The sequence below is a fragment of the Neophocaena asiaeorientalis genome, unplaced genomic scaffold (genome assembly GCF_003031525.2).
Source record: "Neophocaena asiaeorientalis asiaeorientalis breed wild unplaced genomic scaffold, Neophocaena_asiaeorientalis_V1.1 scaffold597, whole genome shotgun sequence".
Lineage (NCBI taxonomy): Eukaryota > Metazoa > Chordata > Mammalia > Artiodactyla > Phocoenidae > Neophocaena > Neophocaena asiaeorientalis.
Genome location: NW_020172664.1, coordinates 2,207,022 through 2,230,766, shown reverse-complemented (window position 1 = coordinate 2,230,766; position 23,745 = coordinate 2,207,022). Strand labels below are relative to the sequence as shown.

Below are 23,745 nucleotides of genomic sequence, written 5' to 3'. Positions count from 1 at the left end.
TACCCATAACCTACCCCCTAAGACAAACTTTGTTAAAATTTTGATTTATTTCCTTCTCGGCTTTCCTCTTTCTGTGCATATTGTTTTCATATAGTTGCGGTAATGTTTCATTATATAACAGTGAATCTTTTTTTCACTTTCATAACAGAGGTGTTCTGTCTGTCTTCATAGAAATATTTTTAAACTGCACAGTATTCTGTTGATTAACTATTTTCCATTTACTGGACATTTATTTCCAATTTTTTCTACTTTAAATATAGTTCACTGAGCATCTTTATGCATAAAACTGACATTACTTCTGTAATTAATTTTGTTTTAATTTCTGCTTTTTTTTTTTTCCCTAATTCACAGGTGAATATAAGAAAGATGAACTCTTGGAGAGTGCCAGGTGTGTACTAGTGTTATAAATATGTATCATAAATATTTCACCATTTAATTTTTAATTTTATTTTTTTTACAATAAACAAACTCTCTAAAAAATGAATTTTTTTTAATGGTCACATACATGTCTCCAGATAGGATCTGATAAAGAATAAAAATTGCTAATACATTTTTTTGTATGCTAGGAGTGGCAATGAGGAAAAAATGATGGCTCTGCTTACACCATTAAATGTCAACTGCCATGCAAGTGATGGCAGAAAGGTACTTCCTTTTGCAACTAAGTTTGTGTGCATCTCCTGGTAACATGAAATTGTGTTTATCTCTTAACTTAAAACATTTGACAGAAATGCTGATATTTTCTTTTAAGCAATAATTTGGATTAATTCTTAACCTTAGTAAAACTTTGTTAATGAACATTTAGGTAGCTTCCTATTTGCAATAGTGAACTTATAAACTATTATACTCTGCCTTCAGTATATATGTTGGATTTTGTAAAACCAGATTAATACTATTACTATTATTTAGACAATTAAGTTATAAAGGTTTTTCTGAATTTCTGGTTTTATATTTGGATTTTTACCTTTTCATGCATATTTCTTAGCTATTGAATTTTATTAATTTGTTGTTTAACATTTCAGTCAACTCCATTGCATTTGGCAGCAGGTTACAACAGAGTAAAGATTGTACAGCTGTTGTTGCAACATGGAGCTGATGTCCATGCTAAAGATAAAGGGTAAATAAGCATTTAAACAAAAATGAGGATTTCTTAAATGTTACTGTACTTGTGATAATCTCTGTAATCTTGTAAAAATCATATTTTTTACTAAACAGCATAAAACATTTATTGAGCTTTTATAATATGCAGATTGCTCTGAGAGCACAGGGAATTATAAAACCTTAAGGCCACCACCCATAGGTCTTACACTGTACTCTAGGAGGCATGAAAAGATACCTAACAGTATAAGTTCTCTACTAAGTGTGAGGTGATAAATAGAAAGGGATAGCACTTACAGGAGTTCCCAGGAGGGAATGCTTAGTGCTGGCTGTAGTGGTTGAGAAATCCTTCAGAAGGAGATGATACTTGACCTGGACTTAATTCAAGAAAGCAGAGAGTTTAGGAAACATCACTCCGTGCAAGAGAATTGATGTGAGAGAAGGTGCTAAAACAGATACTGCAGCATATCTTAAGAAACAATGACTAGACCAACGTGGCTGAAGCCTATGATTAATATAGGGGAGAAGTAAAGGTTAGGGTTGGAGAAGTAGGTAAGAACCAGCTTTTAAAGAACTTGGTATTCTAGCCTAAGGAATTCAAGCTTGATTCTGTGAGCCACAATAGCTATTGAAGGATCTTAAGCAAGGGGAATGATTCTTCTAAAAGAGGAGTTTTATGCAAAGAGGAGTTTTAGGAAACACACTCTGGCAGCAATGTGTAGGGTAGATTGAAGAAGGAGACTAGAGGCAAAAAGAGCAGTTAGGAGAGTGAGCATTGTAGGGGTTCAGGCGTATTAAGGTCTGCAATAGTAGTGGCAGAGGAAATGGAAATAAAAAGAAGGCACAGATGCAAGAGATATTACAGTGTAAGAATGGTTAAGGTTTGTCAAATATCTGGATGTGATGAGGGAGAATAGTAGAGATTATTCCATTTCATATTCTGAAGCTGAATGAGTGAGACCCAATGATACACATACTGAAATCCAGTAGAGAAAATTAATTATCCTGGAGGGGAGAAACCTTGCATTCACTTTTAGAAGTCTTGGTTTTATGAGATGATGATGGGAACTCGGGTGGAGGTAGCTAGTAGATAGTTGGGAATGAAATTGGTGCTCAGGTAAGTAAGAAATCATAATCAAAATGGTGAGGAAAGCCATGAGCCTCTACAGAGAGGACTGATAGAACCAAAGACTAAGCCATGGGTAGCCATCACTCAGCGGCCATCCCTCAGCAGCAGCCATCATGATGATGTCTGTGGTGATTAGTGAGTGATTCCCAAGGAGGAGCAACTTAGAGATATAATTCAGGATTTTAAGGTTCTGCTGTACCTTCCTGTATAGAAAGTTCTTCCTCCATTGCCGTCATGAAGGAATTGGGTTTTATATTACGGAATATAGCAATTTACCTTACAGAATCTTTAAAAAAAAAAGTTTCAAAGAAGAGCCAGTGTTTGAGCTCTGAGTTTGGAAAAGATGTGTAGAAATCAGAAGGAAGGGAAATCTATCCCATTGCACCCAGGGGATACTATGGAGTTCAGGGAACTTTAAATGGTTTAGCATACTGTTATCGAAGGGTAAGGCTAGAGAGTCAGATCATTGTATGCCAGGCTAAACAGTTGGAGCCATCATTTGAAAGCAAGGAAGTAGCAGTGAAGGACATGAAAATGAGGACTAACCATATCAGATTTACCTTTTAGAAAACTCTGGCTATAGCTTGGAGGATAAATTGAAGTGGGGCCCATTTCAGTGGTACAGGGAGAAATAAACAAGGCCCAAACTAAGGGGATGGCAGTAACAGTGGGGGCAGGGGTGGGGGGGTAGATTTGAAAGAGACTTGGGCATTAGAATTGTTAGGACTTAGGGTTCAAATACATATTATTAAGTTTTATACACTTTCGTTAGAAGGTCACATAAGCTATTTGCTAGTTAAATTTGCGTAAATTTAATTAAAATTAAATTAAAGCCTAGGGAATCTGTAATAACACAGGGTTTTCCCCCTTCTCCTATTGTAGTGACCTGGTGCCCCTGCACAATGCCTGTTCCTATGGTCATTATGAAGTAACTGAACTTCTGGTCAAGGTTAGTTCTTGTATACTTTTCTTATAAAATATTACTTGAAATATGTAGTATATATGTCTTCTTTGTGTTTTTAGTGCTTGGTGGATATAGAAAGAGTATTTACAATCATTACAAAATGTGGATGATCGATAGATCAGCGTCTGACTGCTTTGAGATTTTTGAGATACAGTAAGATTTTTTATATAAAGTACCTGTCCCATTTTGTGAATATCAGAATAAAGTTTTGAAGTTTCAAAACTCTTGAAAATATCAGAAGTAATTTTTAGTGGACCATATGTTATTAAAACCACCAGTTAGATTTTCAAGACCTGCCCAGTTGTACTTTGGGTTGGAACAGGCTTACTTGGTAAGCTTCACTTCCTCTGTTATGCTGGGCAGCTATTGTTTAACAAGCAGGTTCCAGGGACTGGCAAGAAACTTCTTGTTTTGCTCCCTGTTGGATGAGAATAGAAGCTCTATATTCTCTTTGAGAGTGGATTCAAGGATGTTACCCACACCCATTTCTTTTTGTCCCCCAGTCTCTACATATGTATTCGACATTCTTCACGCTTCTCCCACTCCGCTTTCATTCTGCCCTTGAAACTCTTCCTCATTGTGTCAGCAGCTGTCATGAGAAAGGAAAGAGAGCATTTGTTTCCAATGCCTCTCGGCTTCCTTTTGGGCATGTGCTACCACCGAATATATTTTCCCACAGAAATAACTTTACTATAATGATTAGATACTCTGAGTAGCCCATAAGCCTTTTAAAATGTATAAGGTGACTATAATATTACACATTTAACAGTAATGCTTTTGCTTATTGTAAAACTGAATCTTGAATTTAACAGAATATTTGGAATGTTAATTGTGGATGAGAGTGAAATATGAGATAGATTGCATTGGGACTTACAGGCAACTGAATGGTGTTTTCCTAAGACCTTGTGTTCACTAAATAAGAGTGGGAGGAGGTCATATATAGAGAGGACGCTAAGTGAGGTGAGGGTGCAGTTACCAGAGCAGTCAAGCTCAGGAGAGTCAGGAGTTATCTAATAGTTATAAAACACTGTGTTCGTTGAGAATTAGTTTCCCATCATTGAAAGTATTAAAAGAGTAAGTAGCTGGTTTGCCTTCTGCAGAAATGCTATGGAAGGGATTTTGTGTTTGATGAGAGGTTGAGCTAGAATGACCTCTGTGGTTTATTGAAATCCAATACTTGGAAATGTCTAAAATTAAAAAGACTAACAATACCAAATATTAGCAAGGATGTGGAGCCCTGGAACTCAAAACGTTGCTGATGGCAATACAAAAATAATACAACCACTTTAGAAAACTGTTTGGCAGTTCTACTAAAAGTAAACATACATCTTCCACAGGACCCAACACTTCCACCCCAAGGGATTTATCCAAGAGAAATCACAGCATGTATCCAACATTCATAGTTGTTGTGAATGTTCATAACAACTTATTCATAATAGTCAAAAACTAGAAACAGTCCAAATGCCCATCAACAGGATGATGGATAAGTGAATTGTGGTATATGTACACAGTGGAATGCTACTCAGCAATAAAAACAAACTTTTTTTTTTTTTACTTTTATTTATTTTTGGCTGGGTCTTCGTTACTGCGCGGGGCTTTCTCCAGTTGTGGCCAGCGGGGGCTACTCTTCATTGTGGTGTGCGGGCTGCTCATTGCGGAGGCTTGTCTTGTTACGGAGCATGGGCTCTAGGTGCGCAGGCTTCAGTAGTTGTGGCACATGGGCTCAGTAGTTGTGGCTCATGGGCTCTAGAGCACAGGCTCAGTAGTTGTGGCACACGGGCTCAGTTGCTCCGCAGCATGTGGGATCTTCCTGGACCAGGGCTCGAACCCGTGTCCCCTGCATTGGCAGGCGGATTCTTAACCACTGCACCACCAGGGAAGCCCCAGCAGGTGGATTCTTAACTGCTGTGCCACCAGGGAAGTCCCCAATAAAAACAAACTTGATACAACAAAATGAATGAATCTCAGAAACATTGTGTGAAAGAAGCTAGGCACAAAAGTACATACTGTGCTATTCTACTTTTATGAAATTCAGGAACAGGTAATTCTAATATATAGTGCTAACAGTCAGAATGGGGGCAGGAATTGTCTATAAAAGGAGCATGAGGGAACATTCTGGGGTGATGAAAGCATCCTCTTTCTTGAATTGGGTGATGGTCTCACAGATATATACATTTGTCAAAACTCATCAAACTGTATACTTAAGAACTGTGCATTTTACCATATGTACATTATATCTCAGGAAAGGAAAAAATAGTTCTTGAAAAGGATGCAGGTTAAATGTAAAGCTTCATTTTTAACTATTTTTAACAATAAAAGTTAAATAGGCACTTGTGGGTAGGCCTGGCAACCACTGACTGTTTTTCTGTGGGGAAAAAAATTACTCTTTCTGAAGTAATTGGTTTGAAAAGTGACCTTTGGGAACATAACCTTTTTAAGCTTGCATGCTGTTAAATTACACACCACTGATAATTCTAAATTCTCTTAAAAATTGAGCGCTAAGTATATGCTTTACCCACCCTACCCCACCCCCAGCATGGTGCCTGCGTAAATGCAATGGACTTGTGGCAGTTCACTCCTCTTCATGAGGCAGCTTCCAAGAACAGAGTTGAAGTGTGTTCTCTTCTCCTAAGTTACGGCGCAGATCCAACACTGCTGAATTGTCACAATAAAAGTGCTATAGACTTGGCTCCCACACCACAGTTAAAAGAAAGATTAGCATGTAAGTATAAAATGATGAATGTTCATTCAGCTAAGCTGTTATATCAGTAAACTAACAGTTTTTCTTTCTTGTTTGTTTTTTGGAAATTTTTGAATAATAAGGTATTTTCCTTAGCCATGGGTATCTATTATGGTTCACACTAAAATATTTAATCATTTGAATGTTTTCTACTCATTTTGCTCTTAAGATGCTATGAAAAGAAAGTATATTTGTATTTGCTTTTTTCAAGTCAAGTTAAATGCTTTTTGTGTGTGTTACTCTTATAGATGGTATGCTTTTGGAAAGAAAGAATTTGAGTTTTATTCCTGTCTTTGATGTGACTTTCTTATTAGCTGCTGTGAAGTTTTGAAGTGTTATTTGTAGGATTGCTGTCTTGTAAACATAGTCCCCAGATCTTACCATCTAATATTCTTTGGTATCTGGGCAATTCTGTGCTTTTCTGTCTATAACTGAAATAGATGCAGTGGTGAGAAATAGCCACATATTTCAGATATAGTATTACTATACATAAATAGGAAACTTGTGTTAAGCTTGTATTATTCTGGAATAGTAAAATATAATGGGTGGTTTCACAAGTCTGATGAATAATAGCGAGGAATCTTGAGAAAATGCCCTCTTTCATTTGTTGATCAGTAGGTGGCTCTTAGAAATATCCCACTAGTCTAGTCCCCAATTCTCTGATGTGTGAGCAGAACCATCTGCTGCTGCTGTAATGTTAATATGGGGACTATGATCACCTTTTCTTTTATTTCTTCACTGAGAAAAGTTCTGTGCTTTGGAAAATTCTCAGAACTCTCTGGTCTGGGAATATATAGCAATAATCCTTATATCAGACCAAAATAGACCTTGAATAGACCATGTTGTATACACATGGGAATGAATTGGGTCATAACTGAGGGGAGCTGGCATACCACTGTCTCCCTTTCCAAGGGTTATATTTGGAGACTATCTTTAGAGCTTCATTCTGGCTGCTTGGTAGAAAATTTTGAAAATAAGTTCAAGAAAAATACTACGTCTGGCAAGTCCCATAAATTTGATAATTCTCATGCAGATTTAAATGCTTTTTCTTCATCTAGATGAATTTAAAGGTCACTCGTTGCTTCAAGCTGCACGGGAAGCTGATGTTACACGAATCAAAAAACATCTCTCTCTGGAAATGGTGAATTTTAAGCATCCTCAAACACATGAAACAGCATTGGTAATGTTTCAGATTTAAGTTTTTAAAATGAAATAACCAAAAACATGCTAAGTTAATCATAATATCTTCTTTTGGTGATGCAGGATGACTAACATAATGTCCTACTTTTAATAATAGTATTGTTTTAAAAATATGTGCTTTTTAAGAATTAATGCCTGTAGGTATATAAAGAAAAAATTTCAAACAATACAGAAAAATAGACAACCACATCTGCTCAAAATGCAGTACTGTTGTTCATTTGCACATCCGTCCAGACGAAAATTGTATTCACATACTGGCATGTATTATATGTGACTTTTCTATTTTATTCACATACTGGCATGTATTATATGTGACTTTTCTATTGTATTCACATACTGGCATGTATTATATGTGACTTTTCTATTTTATTCACATACTGGCATGTATTATATGTGACTTTTCTATTTTATTCACATACTGGCATGTATTATATGTGACTTTTCTATTATCATAAATCGTATATATCATTTGCTTTTTTTTAATTATAAAGAGCATAAATGTTTGTGATTGAAAATTTGGAACCCACTGAAAAAGAAAATAATCTTGCCATCAAGATAAAAGCCAAAAAAAAAAAAGATAAAAACCACTTGATTTTCCTTTTGGTATTGTAATTTTTTCAGAATTAGATCTAAAGTCTGTATATATCCCCTTTATACTGTGTGAGTAAAGTATCTGTGTGAGTAGAGGCAGCTTCCCTGATAGAGGTAATGTCAGCTCTGTGGTGCTGTAACAAAGTAGATGAGAATTGGGCAGTCTATGGAAAAGCAGTAAGAAAAGAACGGAAGCTAGTAGAGGTAAGTGGTGGAAGATAGGAAAGGGAATGTTGTGATCAAAGGCTGCCTTAGAAGTAGAAATTTAATGGAACAAAGCTGTATGAGTTGCAGAATGTGCTTTCGGTGAGGGCAGATGACACTAATTAATGTCTTTAGGGGAAGATTTAACTTGTAATAGCCTTACTTACCTAATATCTTTTATGGTTAATTTTCTTCCTTATGCCATGATATAAACTCTGAAGTTTTACGTAGAAACCTATCTATAAAACATTGTAGAACTTTTTGCTACTTTAAAAAAAAAACCATGTTAAAAAAAAATAGCAAAGTTGCAGACTAATAAGAAATACCACTGCAAAATTTAAATCATAACAGTATCAAGATGGTACAGGGAAACTTGGAAAAACTGACTTGGAAAATCTTCCAGTCTGAAAAGTTAATTCTATGTGTTGTTTTCCTCTGAGTATTCTACCATTAAACGACTCATTTTTTTTATTAACCTTAAAATACAGGGAATTAACTGTTGGTAGATAGTTGTGTTGCAGAGGCATTGTCTTCCAGGTTGCCAGAGATTACAGGCCCTGTCTGTAACAGGTTGGGGCAGAAGAGTAAGGGTGCAATTTGAAATGGATGAACTCAAGAATTCTTGGTTATAAACTATTTTCCATTCTTTGTGCCATCCTGATAGATGTCCTGGGATGATTATTCAAAACATACCAAAAGAGCTGTGTTCACCAATTAGAAATGATTTTATTGAGGGCAAAGGAATGATTTTGGTGACAGCAACAACATCAAAGAATGAATCTGAAGCAAAGTCATGAAGATCAGATAAGCTTTATAATTAGCAATAGGTTAAAATCAGACACATTTCATATGTACTGTGTTTAGATGTGTGCGCAAGTTAGCTTGACAGTTACCAGAACTTTTATTCCATGAAATCTCAGGTTTCAGTTTTAACTTAACTTTCATGCATTAATTTAGTCGTTCACTCATTCTGACATTTATTGAGCACCTGTTGTGTATGGGTATAATCCTGGATGGTGGAGAGATGAAGATCTGGGACATGACCATGAGATACTTATTGGGTTTATGACTGGCAAATCCCTATCTCCTATCTCCTTTTCTCCTTGATACATCATAGACATAGATCCTGCAGCCTCCAACTCAGAGTATATAATTTTCTACCACTGATTTTACCAAACAAGTAATTCAAAGTCCTTATCCTGCTGGAGCAACTCATTGAGGAAGATACAAATACCACCCAGTTTGTTGGCTATTCCATCAATGTTTTTCTAAGCAGAATCCAGAGCTGACAAGTGCTGTGTTATTTCTTCATGTAAAGAAATCCCAACCTTTGGGGTGTTCTATTAACCTTTAAAAATAACATAAACACCATGCTTTTTGGGAACAGTTTTGAAAGGACTGTTGGTCACAATTTAAGTTTTTCATTACAGCAGTAGTAGCTTTTTCAGAGACATAGGACAACTATGAAGCTTAATCAAAATATTTAATAACATATCACTTGCTAAATAGGGGTTTCAGGCCCTGTCAGAATTTGGTGATCATTGCACATTCTATCCAAAAGAAAGTCTTTGAAGAGCAAAGTTAAGTCAAAAATGAAACAAAGACATGAAATAACTTCTTAATGTTCTTGATGGGAAACACAAAAGTTCTTAAAAATCAATTATGTATAGTCCTTGATTAATGCTGCAATTTAAATTATCTAGCATTGTGCTGCCGCATCTCCATATCCCAAAAGAAAGCAAATATGTGAACTGTTGCTAAGAAAAGGAGCAAACATCAATGAAAAGACTAAAGAGTAAGTATGCTTTTAATAATTAAAAATTATTGACACTTTTATTTTTGGAAAATACATTCATTGTCCGGCTGACTTTTTCTTTTTAAGATTCTTGACTCCTCTACACGTTGCATCTGAGAAAGCTCATAACGATGTTGTCGAAGTAGTGGTGAAACATGAAGCAAAGGTATACTTCATTTTTGGTAATCTTTGGTAATCCAGTGAGTTGTTTTCTATTTAGCAGGTGAAATGCCTGACTTCCCAAGCTATTTACTCTTTCATAGGTATTTTTCCCTCAGATTAGTTTTGCAGATACTTTTTCTATATCTTTCTGCTAGAAAGTCTGTGGATTTACTCAAGAAACATTATTCCTATATATCTTTCCTTCTCCCTTCCTTTTAACCACACCCCACTGGTCAAGTTATCCTTCTTTTTCTAACAATACACTCAAGAATATCCCCAGCCAGATATATTTATTCTGACCTATCATCTTTTCTGGGATTCTCTTCTGTTATCTTCTGTTGCTTGGTTACCATGATAACTCCTGTTATTTACCCCAACCACAGTCTCTCTTACCCTCTCTTATTTCATAACTAAGCCAGAGATCATGGAACAGAAGGAAATAAATTAAGTAACTTGACTAAAAACGTAGCTCCTCATATTGCGAAATTCTGTAGTTGGCATTTGTACACAAAGCATTTTTTTAAAATCAATCACAAAAGTCATTCATTCCAGATCATTCAATAGAGAAATGTATTCTAAAATGTGGCGTGTAAGATGGTTTTAGGGAATATCCCAAATGAACATTTTTATAAGAGTTATAATTTTTATTAGGAGAATATTTGTTTCCTATTTGTAGAAACGGTATACTTAAGTTTAAAAGTCAAGGTGATTTCACTGTGTTGGACACCTGAAGCTTATATAATATATGTCAACTATACCTCAAAAAAAAGTCAAGTGGATTTAAAGAAAACAAAGCATTTTATTCATGGAATAATCAGGTTTTCATCAAGGCTAAAAGTCATTATTTCTTACCCAGGAACTTAAAAAAAATTACTCAGTAAACAATACACATAGCATCTCAGATTGGAAGAGATAACAGTCACCTAATTCAACAGTTTTCAGTTTATAGCCATTGATTGTTGCTTTCTTCAAACAAAATCTGTGGTAGAAATTCATTATATAATAGAATTGAGCTGCTGTGATGAAGGGAGAAGAAAGAAATAGAGATCCCTTTACCCCTTGGGGACCCCTGAGGCTCTTCTCTAAATAAACTTTGCAGAATGATTTTCTAATCTGTCCTTCCTTGTGTTTCCACTCAAGGAACCACTTAGAATTCTACAGTTTCTTTTTATGTTGACTCTCAGTGTCCTAATTTCTCTTTTATTTGGGGGAATTCTTGATAATGTATAATCTCAATCTTTCCTATTGTAAATTATTGAAAAAATAAAGTTTATTTCTGCTTGACTGCTTGGCATATCTCATTTGTCTGTCTGTCCTATAACTTTTCGTTGATTGCACTTTTTTTACATGTGGTGCGTTACTTGAGGAATATCTGGTTGCATATTAAATTTGAGTTGTGAAGCTCAGTGAAACAATCTTGTCTAGGGTGACCAACCATCCAGGTTTGTCCCAAGACTAAGGGATTTAACACAGGACTTTTAGTGCTAAAACCGGAAAAGTCCCAGGCAAACCAGGACGAGTTCGTCACCCTAATAACCCTAACACAGAGTGGCACCCAAATAAAGTTTTCAAGTGGATATATAGTTCACATCGCAGTGAATTTTGGTACATGAATAAACAGATTAATTGATCTGGGAATTTTAAGTTGATTTTTCTGATTCTGTAAGCATGGAGACTAGCTCTTTATAGGATACTTTTAGATTCATTGCGAAAGTCTTACTATGTAATCCTGTTCAGGTCTTCTCCGATTCCATGAATATGAATTGGACAGTGTCTCAAAACACTAGTGGTCACATGATTGATTACTGAGGAATTTGATTTCTCAGTTAGGTTTTTTTTTTTTTTTTTTTTTTTTTTTTGTGGTACGCGGGCCTCTCACTGTTGCGGCCTCTCCCGTTGCGGAGCACAGGCTCCGGACGCGCAGGCCCAGCGGCCATGGGTCACGGGCCCAGCCACTCCGCGGCATGTGGGATCCTCCCGGACCGGGGCACGAACCCGCATCCCCTGCATCGGCAGGCGGACTCTCAACCACTGCGCCACCAGGGAAGCCCCTCAGTTAGGTTTTGAAGAATTATTTTCCTGGGCCGGGGGGTGGGGATGAGATAGGAGGAGTCTTACAGGTGATTTTTTTTTTAATTATGAAAAATTTCAAAAATACAACCAAGCTGAAAGAATTTTACAGAGTATAACTATATACTTACCACCTAAATTCTACCGTTAGCATTTCACCATATTGTTTTCTTACATATCCATCAATTTCTCTCTCTATCCATCAATATCTTATTTTTTGACACACTTCAAAGTAATTCGCAAGTTACTACACACTTCTCCCTAAATTCTTTTAATAGGCATCAGCTAGAGATCAATATTTGTTTACAGTCTTTGTTTGGATGTGAAATTTACATGCAATGAAATGTACGAATCTTAAATGTACATTTACTGAATTTTGCCTAATGCATACACCTGTGTAACCAAAACTCTTGAAGATAGAGAACATTATCTCATGGCAGAGGCAATGTCCCATCCAAGGCAGTCTCCATGCCTAGAGGCAACAATCATTTTGAATTTTTCTAACATAGATTAGATTTGCCTGTTCTGGGCCTTCATGGGATCGTACAATATATACTCTTTTATGTAAGACTTTTTCCACTTAGGATAATGTTTTGGAGATTGAACCACGTATCAATAGTTTGTTCTTTTTATTGCTGAGAAGTATTCCATTGTGTGAATATACCATAGTGTCCTTATCCATACAGATTATATTTTACATGATAAATAAGATAGAAGATTAAGGCAGTAGAAATAAGTATTTTAATGCTAACTTAGTGTCTGGCTTTGTTACCGACTGTTATCTTGGGGTTAGTCTCTCAACGTTTCTGCACCTCAGAGATCCATAAAAGTACATGCATTAGACTTTCTTAGGCAGTGTCTCACTCTAAATGTGGTGAATCTATTGAGTACTTCATTGCTAAACAACTTTTATTCAATATTTTTAATCAAAAATTGGACCTTCATGAATTGGTGAATTTATACTCTAGGTTTGAGCAAAAATACTTTCTTTGGCACTGGATAATGGGCTTCATAAGAAATTAATTGAGATTTTAAAATTAGTAACAAGTGCTGGATACATGAGTAGATCATTTTAAATTTTGTACCGCAGGCTAATTTCACCTTTTTCTGATTGTTAAGGTTAATGCTCTGGATAATCTCGGTCAGACTTCTCTGCACAGAGCTGCGCATTGTGGTCATCTACAAACCTGTCGCCTACTCCTAAGCTATGGGTGTGATCCTAACATTATATCCCTTCAGGGCTTTACTGCCTTACAGATGGGAAATGAAAATGTGCAGCAACTTCTTCAAGGTATTGAATACTTCCATGAAATTATTATTGTTTAAATTAACCTTTAAGTTTTTTTCACATATCATGTAGGAGTTGGTAGTGAAAAGAAAATTTTTCAGAATTGTTGGCTGTTATTTCTTCTTAATCAACTCAATTGTACTCAATGCCCAAATGTTGTAATTCTTTTATGAGTTTGTTCCAGTAGCATTTGCTGCCCAGCTTCTGTGAGTATATAGCTGTCTCTTAAGTTTTTATCTAGAAAGGTTTTAAAATTGAGACACAACAGTTGCTATTTCTTTTTAAAGAAAGGAAAACTGAAAAGGGTAGATGAAGTCTCTCAGGAGAGCAACCATAGTGATAAATAGTACTCTAAAGACTGGCCCTGCCTCTTCACTCTTGTTTAGATCCTTCATATAAAGCATATAGAATTTGTACAAGGTAACCAACTATATGACTTACATGTAACTGTTGAATGGACTGATACTTATTACATTTTAAAATCAAATAAATTTAGATCAGATATCTACACATTTGGCATAGGTTAAACATTTCAGCCTAGAAATCTGGTCCCATAAATTTTAGTGTCTTTGCCTATATCTCTGTATTTTACTAGAATTTAATGGAGTGTCTTTGACATCTCAAAGCTCAAATGAGAAGAAATGTAACAGATCAAGCCTTTTATACCTTTTGTAGTCACCTTTGATGATCCTTATGCCTATGGTCTGGAAACTACATTTTGAGAAAAACACTGCTTGAATAGATGAAGGCAGATTAATAAGATCTCCTGTGAACTTCTAAAATTGTGAACTAACTACAAGACTGCTCTCAAAATTGCCTTTACTTCCCCGTATACCATGCATTTGTTTCAGTGTCAGTTTTGGGGGTAATAACATTAGTCCTATTTAGTTACCTAGTGATGGACATTTACAGTCTTCCTAGTTTTATACTAAGTGCTATTACTTACCTTTCCAACCAGTTTCTTAGAGTCGGTTATCAAAGTGGAATTTCCAAGTCAAGGTTAACATAATTGTTAAATCATTTCTAGAAAAACTGTTATGTACAATTTTACATTCCTACCAGTAGTATGTGACAGGACCTGTTTTCCTTGTCAGCCCCAGGTATTATGATTCTTAATCATTTCCTTGAGTGAATGTGTGTCTGTGTGCGTGTATGTGAATTACAGAAGTAATAGACTCTTTTTAAAATGCAAATTATAGAAATATTGACAGTGTAACTCCCCATTTGCTCTTTGCCCACTAATGGATGAAAAAAAAAACCCAGTATTTCATTATTTTAATTTGCATTTCTTAGATTTATGTTGCAGTATTTTTCCCATTTTGTTCTTTGCCTATGATTTTGTTTAATGCTGTGTTATTGCCTGACAGATATTTTTCCAAATTAGTTTTGTTTCTGCCTTTGATATACTGCTTTAAGATGCTTTTCTGCTCCAAGACAAAAAATATTCACCTGTATTTTCTTTTAGTATTTTTAAGGTTTAATTTTTTTATACTTAGCATCTTTAATCCATCTGAAGTTTATTTGCTCTGAGAACAAGGTACATGTTTTCTTCCTTTCCTATGAGATTTTAAATGAGCTATAAATCATAGAGTTTCAGACCTGAACATAACTTCAGATGTTTCTAGTCCAACTTCTCTCTTTTTAGAACTGGAAAAATCAGAGGCCCAGAAAGTTCAAGTGACTTGCTCCAATTCAGGTAGCTAGTCGATGGCAGAACCATGGTTAGATATCTAGCTTAAAATGAATTTTTTTTTTTTTTTTTTTTGCGGTACGTGGGCGTCTCACTGTTGTGGCCTCTCCCGTTGCGGAGCACAGGCTCCGGACACGCAGCCTCAGCGGCCATGGCTCACAGGCCCAGCCGCTCTGTGGCATGTGGGATCTTCCCGGACCAGGGCACGAACCCGTGTCCCCTGCATCAGCAGGCGGACTCTCAACCACTGCGCCACCAGGGAAGCCCTGCTCTCCTAATTTAATACTTTACCCCCAGTCAACTGACTTGGTTATAGAGCAAGCCATCTTTCATTACATTATGTTCCTTTATATTGCTTAAATCTCATTTTATATTTATTATTCACATCTACATACGTTTGACATATGTAATGTTTCAAAAGTTTTTACTGCTTTTTGCCTACTACCATGGAGATTCCCTACATAATTATCACCAAACTATAAAAAGAACTTTACTCTCAGATAAGATGCCTTCCTTAAAACTTGATCCCACCTTCCAAATGGGAGTTAATCACTCTTTACTTCTCTTTCTTTTTAGAGGGTATCCCATTAGGTAATTCAGAGGCAGACAGACAATTGCTGGAGGCTGCAAAGGCTGGAGATGTAGAAACTGTAAAAGTAAGACATAATCTTATAGTTTTGTTAACTTTGTGTTTTTATTTTGACAGTGTTTAATGAATCTATACTGTAAGAATGAAAAATCTAGTTATTTATATGTGCATTGTTTTAAAAGGTAAATAATGCTAATCTAGTTCTGCTCTGCAAATAAGGATCATTGGGTAATGAAAGAAACGTTTTAGTTTCACATGCATCTCAATAAATGCATCATAGTCACAAATTTAAATTTGTGGCTGCATGTTTATGGGAATGCATTTTGTTTAAAGAACCTATTCATTTGTCCCTTTAAAAGAATAAGGTATATGAAATTATTGTCCATTATTATTTACATATGACACATAAAACAGGAAAGGAAGAAAACTAAATGTATCCCTCTGTCTATATGTTTTTTCTGGTTTCTTCATTTCTTTGCCCCCTCTACCTCTGTGAGGACCCAGTGTTTAAATATAGTAATAATATAGTGTCACCACCTTTCAGAGACACTGTCTCCTAATAATCTTCAATTTATCTGGACTGAAATATTTTTTTTCTTTCTCAGAAGAGCCAACTTGAGCCCGTCTATGGCCCCCATCTCCTATAACAGTCTTCCCTAGAATAACCTTTTCTCAAATTTTGCTTTTACTGTAGAATCATATGTAACGTCTCAATGCCTATACCAGATATTTCTGTTACCTACAGAAACTGTATATCCAGCTAAATAACTCAGAACATTAAAATTTTGAAAGAGCAAGACTGCTTTTCAGGTCAACTAATATAAATTAACTCGGCATGTTTCATGATTAAATAATTTTTTTTTAACAATCTTTTATTTTATTTTATTTTTGGCTGCATTGGGTCTTCATTGCTGCACGCAGGCTTTCTCTAGTTGCAGCGAGCGGGGGCTACTCTTTGTTGCGGTGTGCGGGCTTCTCATTGCGTGTTGGCTTCTCGTTGCAGAACACGGGCTCTAGGCGCTCGGGCTTCAGTAGTTGTGGCACGCGGGCTCAGTAGTTGTAGCTCGTGGGCTCTAGAGCGCAGGCTCAGTAGTTGTGGCGCACGGGCTTAGTTGCTCCGTGGCATGTGGGATCTTCCCAGACCAGGGATCGAACCCGTGTCCCCTGCATTGGCAGGCAAATTCTTAATCACTGCACCACCAGGGAAGCCCAGATAATTCTTTAGTCATGCAATAATGTTAAATTTAATTTCCAAAGCTGGGGCGGGGGGGAGCCCGGTTGTGCCCTCCCTCCCCACCAACACCTCCCCCACAGACTTTCAAAACAGTGCTAGGTCCTATTTGAGGGGGCATTGATAGGTAATAAGAAATTTTATAAAAAGCTAAAATTATTGATTTGATTCATGGCAGAAGTCTCTATTTCAACCAATTTCACTATATTTCTATATGGTGTTAATCCTGAACAGAACCACCCCACAAAGTCAGTTTTACATTTCCTGAGAACAAAATGTGAATGTTGGCCTCATCAGAACTTGAGCTCTGAGGACATTTATTCACTGTCCTTTTAAATAAAGAGATTTCTGGAAGTTGATTTAAAAGTCCATGTAATCTTTTCGTATTGCTTTATGTGTGTAGGTAGTACAGTCATCTCCAAATAATTTAAGGGTTTTTTTTTAATAATTTCATTTTTTGAAAGAAAAATGCTATTATGCAATTTTATTGTTTGACTTGTTTCATAGTTACGTTCTCATGCCCTTAATTAGAAGGTTAACATGATATTGAACGGGGGATTTTGTTTCTCTTACTGACTAATGACTTGTGGAAAAACAAATCACTTGAGTTAAGGGTAGTGAGCTGAGTTTTTTCCTGGAGGAGTGATAAGTTGGGCAGGTGGAGTTAGAGTCAACTAGCTGATTTTTTTGTGCGTGGGGGGGAGGTAGTGATAAAAAATTGTAATGCTCATCTACTTACATATGTTAAAGAGCATAAAACTACATTCAGTCCATCTAATATTAAAGACCAGGCTTTGTTCTCACAGAGATAGAAGAAGCCTAGAGGAAGAAATAGATGAAGAGAGGATGAGATTGGGGGCAGGAATTGGACTTAGAGAATAACAGAATGCCATTGAATTGAGGAAGACCTTTCTCTATCCCTGTGATAGTCATTAGGCTGTCTTCCCTTACCTCTGCTTTTAAAGTCACTTAGAGGAGGGACTTCCCTGCTGGCGCAGTGGTTAAGAATCCACCTGCCAACGCAGGGGACACAAGTTCGAGTCCTGGTCCGGGAAGATCTCACATGCCGTGGAGCAGCGAAGCCTGTGTACCACAACTACTGAAGCCCACGTGCCGAGAGCCCATGCTCTGCAGCAAGAGAATCCACCGCAGTAAGAAATCCGTGCACCACAATGAAGAGTAGCCCCTGCTCACCACAGCTAGAGAAGGCCCACGCGCAGCAATGAAAACCCAACACAGCCAAATAAATAAATTTAATTAATTAATTAAAAAAATAATAAAGTCACTTAGAGGAAATTTATCTCCAACCTTTCTATTCCTTGTATATCTCTAGACAGGTGGCTTGGTATGAATCACTGGGACATATTACCCAATGAACACTTAATTATGTGCTTGGTTGTGTTTGTTTACTGGTGAGCTATCAGGCTAGATACTTTTTGGACAGCTTACTATTAGAAAACTTGTCTGAGTGGACAAAATTAAGCTTGAGAGCTAGGGAGTTAGAGTGGCCAGTGATAACTACCAAACCTAGCAGCACTTGACACGTGTTAAAAATACTCATTCCTAGAGCCTGGCTTCAGACCCATGAAACACTGTTTCTCAGTGGTGGGACATCTTGTTTGGGAAGCACTGAAGAGCTTTATCAGACCTGTTACTAAACCTGTTGAGATAAATCCACTGATAGCTGGCTCCTTTGGTTTATTAGGCTTAAAATTATCCCTGCTTTTAGGATAAGGTAGTTTTAAAAAGCGGGGGAGGGAAGGGTTTTTACTAATACTCTTTACTAAAATACTCTTGACTTTTTTTGAACACCATGATTTATTATCTATGTTGCTTTCCTTCCCCAAATGTTCATACTTTTCATGCAAAATACTGTTGAGTATTTTGAGTGTTACTCTGACAGCCTTTCTCAGCTAGACTTCCTCATCTGAACCAACAAAACACAAAAAAAATTCTTTGAGTGACTTTTTTTTAATTCTCCCAAGGATGGTACCTAACCAATAGCATTCTATTAGTTAATTCATTCCATATAGTATAGTATAATTCTCTAAGTGTAATTCCTCAACTGCCAGCATCAGCATCACCTGGGAGCTTGTTAGAAATGCAACTTCTCAGGCCCCATCTCAGACATACTGGATTAGGAAATCTGGAGGTTGCACCCACTGCACATGAAAATTTAAGAACGACTGTTCTAGAACAGTACTTCTCAAACGTTAATGTGCTTACAGATCACCTAGAGATCGTGTCAGAGTGCAGATTCTGATTCAGTAGGTGGGAGTCTGAGAATCTGAGTTTTTAACAAGTTCCCAGGTGATGCCATCGTGCTTCTATGATCCAGTGTATCTCTACATACATTTTTCACAAAATGAAAGCTATGATTGCTTTCAGGTACTTGCGTTACCTTTATGTATATAGCAGTAATGGTAGTAATAAAATTTACCTACTAGCTTTAGCAAAGGTAGATGATTTTAGATAAGAGGACCAGAGGGATTCTCAATAAATGACAAGATGAAATAAGAATAAATAGCAAAGAGTTTCTGAAAATACTGATATGATGAAACAAGAAAATAAATCAGACATTTGAAATTTCTACTAAATGAATGAAAACAAGTCAGAATATGTAGCATCATGTGTATGAGAATACTGATAAGATGATACAAGAAAATAAATCAGACATTTGAAATTTCTACTAAATGAATGAAAAGAAGTCGGAATATATAACATCATGTGTATACTGTGTTGCGTCCTATAGAAATTGTGTACTGTTCAGAGTGTCAACTGCAGAGACATTGAAGGGCGTCAGTCTACGCCACTCCATTTTGCAGCTGGCTATAATCGGGTGTCTGTGGTGGAATATCTGCTGCAACACGGAGCTGACGTGCACGCTAAAGATAAAGGGCAAGTACCAACAATTGCCATGGCCTCTCTGTTCCTTTATCTGACCTTTTAGGTCAGTTTTATGATAGATGGTAGTTCTTTTATTTTCAGAGAAGTCTGCTTCCTAACTGGCTTAAATAAAGCTTCTTAATTTCAGTTAAGATTTTATGATGAGTAGCATTTATATAAAGGCTTAGTTGCATAATGCCTTTTGTAATGGCCAAGGAGACCACAACCATAGTGTGATGCTGATTTTCAATGTGGTAAATTTTTCAGTTTGCATTGAGGATACTTGAATTCTTCCAGTTTATCTTAAAATTATTTTTCTTTAAAAATATGTAATTCTTGGGACAAAGTGAGAGAGTGGCATGGACATATATACACTACCAAATGTAAAACTGATAGCTGGTGGGAAGCAGCCGCATAGCACAGGGAGATCAGCTCCGTGCTTTGTGACCACCTAGAGGGGTGGGATAGGGAGGGTGGGAGGGAAGGAGACACAAGAGGGAAGAGATATGGGGATATATGTATATGTATAACTGATTCACTTTGTTATAAAGCAGAAACTAACACACCATTGTAAAGCAATTATACTCCAATAAAGATGTAAAATAAAAAAAGAGAAGAAAAACAAAAGTATATGTATATAATTCTTGGGAATTCCCTGGCAGTTGAGTGGTTAGGACTCAGTGCTCTCACTGCCGTGGCCCCAGGTTTGACCCCTGGTCGGGGAACTAAAATCCCATAAGCTGTGCTGCATGGCTATAGAATAGAATAGAATATTCTTAATTCTAGATGTTGCAAAATAGATGTTTGTTGTGTTCTCTGCAATTTTAAATATTTTTAAAATGTCCTCTCTGCCCACCCCCCCGCCCCAAAGTAATTCCATTTCTGCTTTCAATAAATTTAGGTTCTATAAATTTAAATCAGTAAAATTTCTTATGCAGGTCAAGAAATTTATCAGCTGTATGTAATTATTTAAATTAAATATATCTTTGTGTTGTGTTGCTTATTTAACTTTTCAGAGGCCTTGTACCTTTGCACAATGCATGTTCTTATGGACATTATGAAGTTGCAGAACTTCTTGTTAAGCATGGAGCAGTAGTTAATGTAGCAGACTTATGGAAATTTACACCTTTACATGAAGCTGCAGCAAAAGGAAAATATGAAATTTGCAAACTTCTGCTCCAGGTATATTTAAGTACTTATGGATAGGGTATATTATGTAGAATGTTTATGATATTTCTAATAATTCTAATATAAACTTAAACTAGTTAGGGGGTAAGAAGCAAAAATCTAATTCTGTACCTAGATTTCAGAATAAATGTCATGAACAGTATAAGCCAGGTTTATCTAGTACTAATGAAATTGATAGTACTTGTTTATCTATACTGGTACCAGTGTAGATATTTTACAGTAAAAACAAGAGTATAGTTAAATTTATACGAACATTGAAATATGTTTGTGAAAACTAAAAATAGCATATGTGAAAGGTAATTTTTAGTGAAATACTACCTTGTTTTGAATGTAGTTTAAAATTTTGACTATATTATTGCATTGTTAAAGTCCAGTAATATTTAAGTGCCTCTGTATTTTTTATTGTAATTTTTTATTTATTGAATTAAGCATTATTAAGTCATGTTAACCTTTAAGGTATAGTCTCTGTATAAAATAGTTTTCTTTAGCTCAGTGCTTTGTGACCACCTAGAGGGGTGGGATAGGGAGGGTGGGAGGGAGGGAAATGAAAGAGGGAGGAGATATGGGGATATATGTACAGCTGATTTACTTTGTTATAAAGCAGAAACTAACACACCATTGTAAAGCAATTATACTGCAATAAAGATGTTTTTAAAAAAAAGTTTTCTTTGGTATCGTTACATTGAATATTTTCTCATTGTTCCAATTTTAGTATATGTGCTGCCGAAGCGAGCACTGAATATTTTCTCATTGACCAAGGGCAAACTTAAGGTAATTCCTCCTTTTCTGTTTTTCACATGCCCAGCATGGTGCAGACCCTACAAAGAAAAATAGAGATGGAAATACTCCCTTGGATCTTGTTAAAGATGGAGATACAGATATTCAAGATCTACTTAGGGGAGATGCAGCTTTGTTGGATGCTGCCAAGAAGGGTTGTTTAGCCAGAGTAAAGAAGTTGTCTTCACCAGATAATGTGAATTGCCGTGATACCCAAGGCCGACATTCAACACCTTTACATTTAGCAGGTAAGTGAATGAAGTGTCACAGATTGAGGCTGGTGACATCTAAGATTCGTTTTACCTGAGTAAAATATTTCCTGTAAGTAAATTTGAAAGATTCAAATCAAGTATCTTCTAATACAGCAATTATACTCTAGTGTATTTGTACAGGGCCATGTTCACTTTAGCACTAGCATGTTACATTCATTAAGAACAATCGAAAGAGGCTCTGCCAGTCACCATGTGCTTTGGAACCTTTATTCCAGGTCATCATATTGTTTGAATCATCTTTGGTGAGTGTGTTTTGGCTACAGAAACTTTAAAAATAGGCCTGCTGAGCTGGCCGTCCTCATGGAACGCTAAATCTTTCCATTCTTCTGATGATAGCTGTTAAGTATAAGCAGAAAAAATCTTTAAAGACTTCCAGAAGTTACATAAACTTCTTGTTACTTGTTATATTAGTTTGTAAGGCCTGCCTTAACAAATTACCACAGACTAGGTGGCTTAAACAACAGAAATGTTTTTTCTCAGTTCTGGAAATGTTGGCAGGATTGGTTTCTTCTGAGGCCTCGCTCCTTGGCTTGCAGATGGCCACCTTCTCTCTGGGGCTTCACATGGCCTTTTCTCTGTGTATGTGCATCACTGGTGTGTCTATGTCCTAATCGCCTCCTCTTATAAGGACAACAGTCACATTAAATTAGGGCTGACCCTAACGGCCTTGTTTTAACTTAATTATCTCTTAAAAGGCCTTATCTCCAAATACAGTCACATTCTACGGTACTAGTGGTTAGGGCTTCAACACAGGATATTTGGGGAATACAGTTGAGTACAAAACATTTGTTCTAAGTTTTCACTCATAAAATTGGCGCTGTGTATCTTTGTCTTCACTGCATGTAATGCAGCATTGTGATTTCAGCACAGCTTTTTGAGCTGCATTGAAGATGGCTAGGGGCACTTCCCTGGCGGTCCAGTGGTTAAGACTCCATGCTTCCACTGCAGGAGGCATGGGTTCAATCCCTGGTCAGGGAACTAAGACCCTGCATGCCACTTGGCCAAAAAAATTTTTTTTAATTCATGGCCGCTGAGCCTGCGCATCTGGAGCCTGTGCTCCACAACGGGAGAGGCCACAACAGTGAGAGGCCCATGTACAGCAAAAAAAAATTTTTTTAATAAATAAATAAATAAAAAATAAAAACAGTAAAGTTACAAATGCATATTCCTTTAAAAAAAAAGATGCTAGGGAATGGGCCATTAAAATCACTGAGCTACAACTAATACTTTAGTGGAGTTGCATCATAGGCACATTTGACTCATACAGGTTTTATCTAAATACACGTGGTTTGAAAAGAGAAAAAGAATGCAGGTGTTTCTGCCGCTTTGTGTAATGTAGGAGGTGTAAGTTTACTCTTCTCTCAGTTCCTTTCAGTCTCACAGTGTGAGCAACTATGTTCCTAGGTTTTTGTTGTTTTGGGGCGGGTTTTATTGTGTTTTTTGGACACGTCTTGTGCAGCATGTAGGATCTTAGTTCCCCAACCAGGTGTGTTGAACCCGGGCCCCTTGCAACCACTGTACTGCCAGGGAAGTCCCTTAAGAGATAATTTTAGTGTATGTGGGTTTTACCTTTAAATTATGACCCCATGTAAGTTGGAACCCCACTGGCAAAGGAAAAGAATTACTCCATCTATGTGTCTTTTAGAGCATTAAAAGTGCACTAAAAGTGATAAGCCACAAATGCTAACAAAGCGAGGTAAAGCTTTTCTTCTTCCACTGGCAATCAGGAGTTTCTAGTCCATGGAAGACAAAATGTGGCCTGACCTCTGATTTGAATTGTGCTGTGCATAATTGCATATATCAGCTTTGTATCTTTATGGTAGCTTACCTAGAACATTTAATATTACTATTTAAGTTTGTGTTCTTTGTAAGTG

General features: G+C 36.6%; 1 protein-coding gene across 1 annotated transcript in view; it reads left to right on the top strand.

Moving 5' to 3' along the window:
* The window catches only part of TNKS2 (tankyrase 2), a 121,466-nt gene that overhangs the window by 76,595 nt on the left and 21,126 nt on the right, over window positions 1-23,745 (top strand). The window contains 13 exon segments of the mRNA XM_024739546.1: window positions 352-388; window positions 567-642; window positions 1,020-1,114; window positions 3,107-3,173; window positions 5,724-5,910; window positions 6,987-7,108; window positions 9,627-9,718; window positions 9,806-9,884; window positions 13,070-13,241; window positions 15,505-15,584; window positions 19,501-19,646; window positions 20,651-20,816; window positions 21,628-21,847. Coding sequence (XP_024595314.1) covers window positions 352-388; window positions 567-642; window positions 1,020-1,114; window positions 3,107-3,173; window positions 5,724-5,910; window positions 6,987-7,108; window positions 9,627-9,718; window positions 9,806-9,884; window positions 13,070-13,241; window positions 15,505-15,584; window positions 19,501-19,646; window positions 20,651-20,816; window positions 21,628-21,847 — 1,539 coding nt within the window.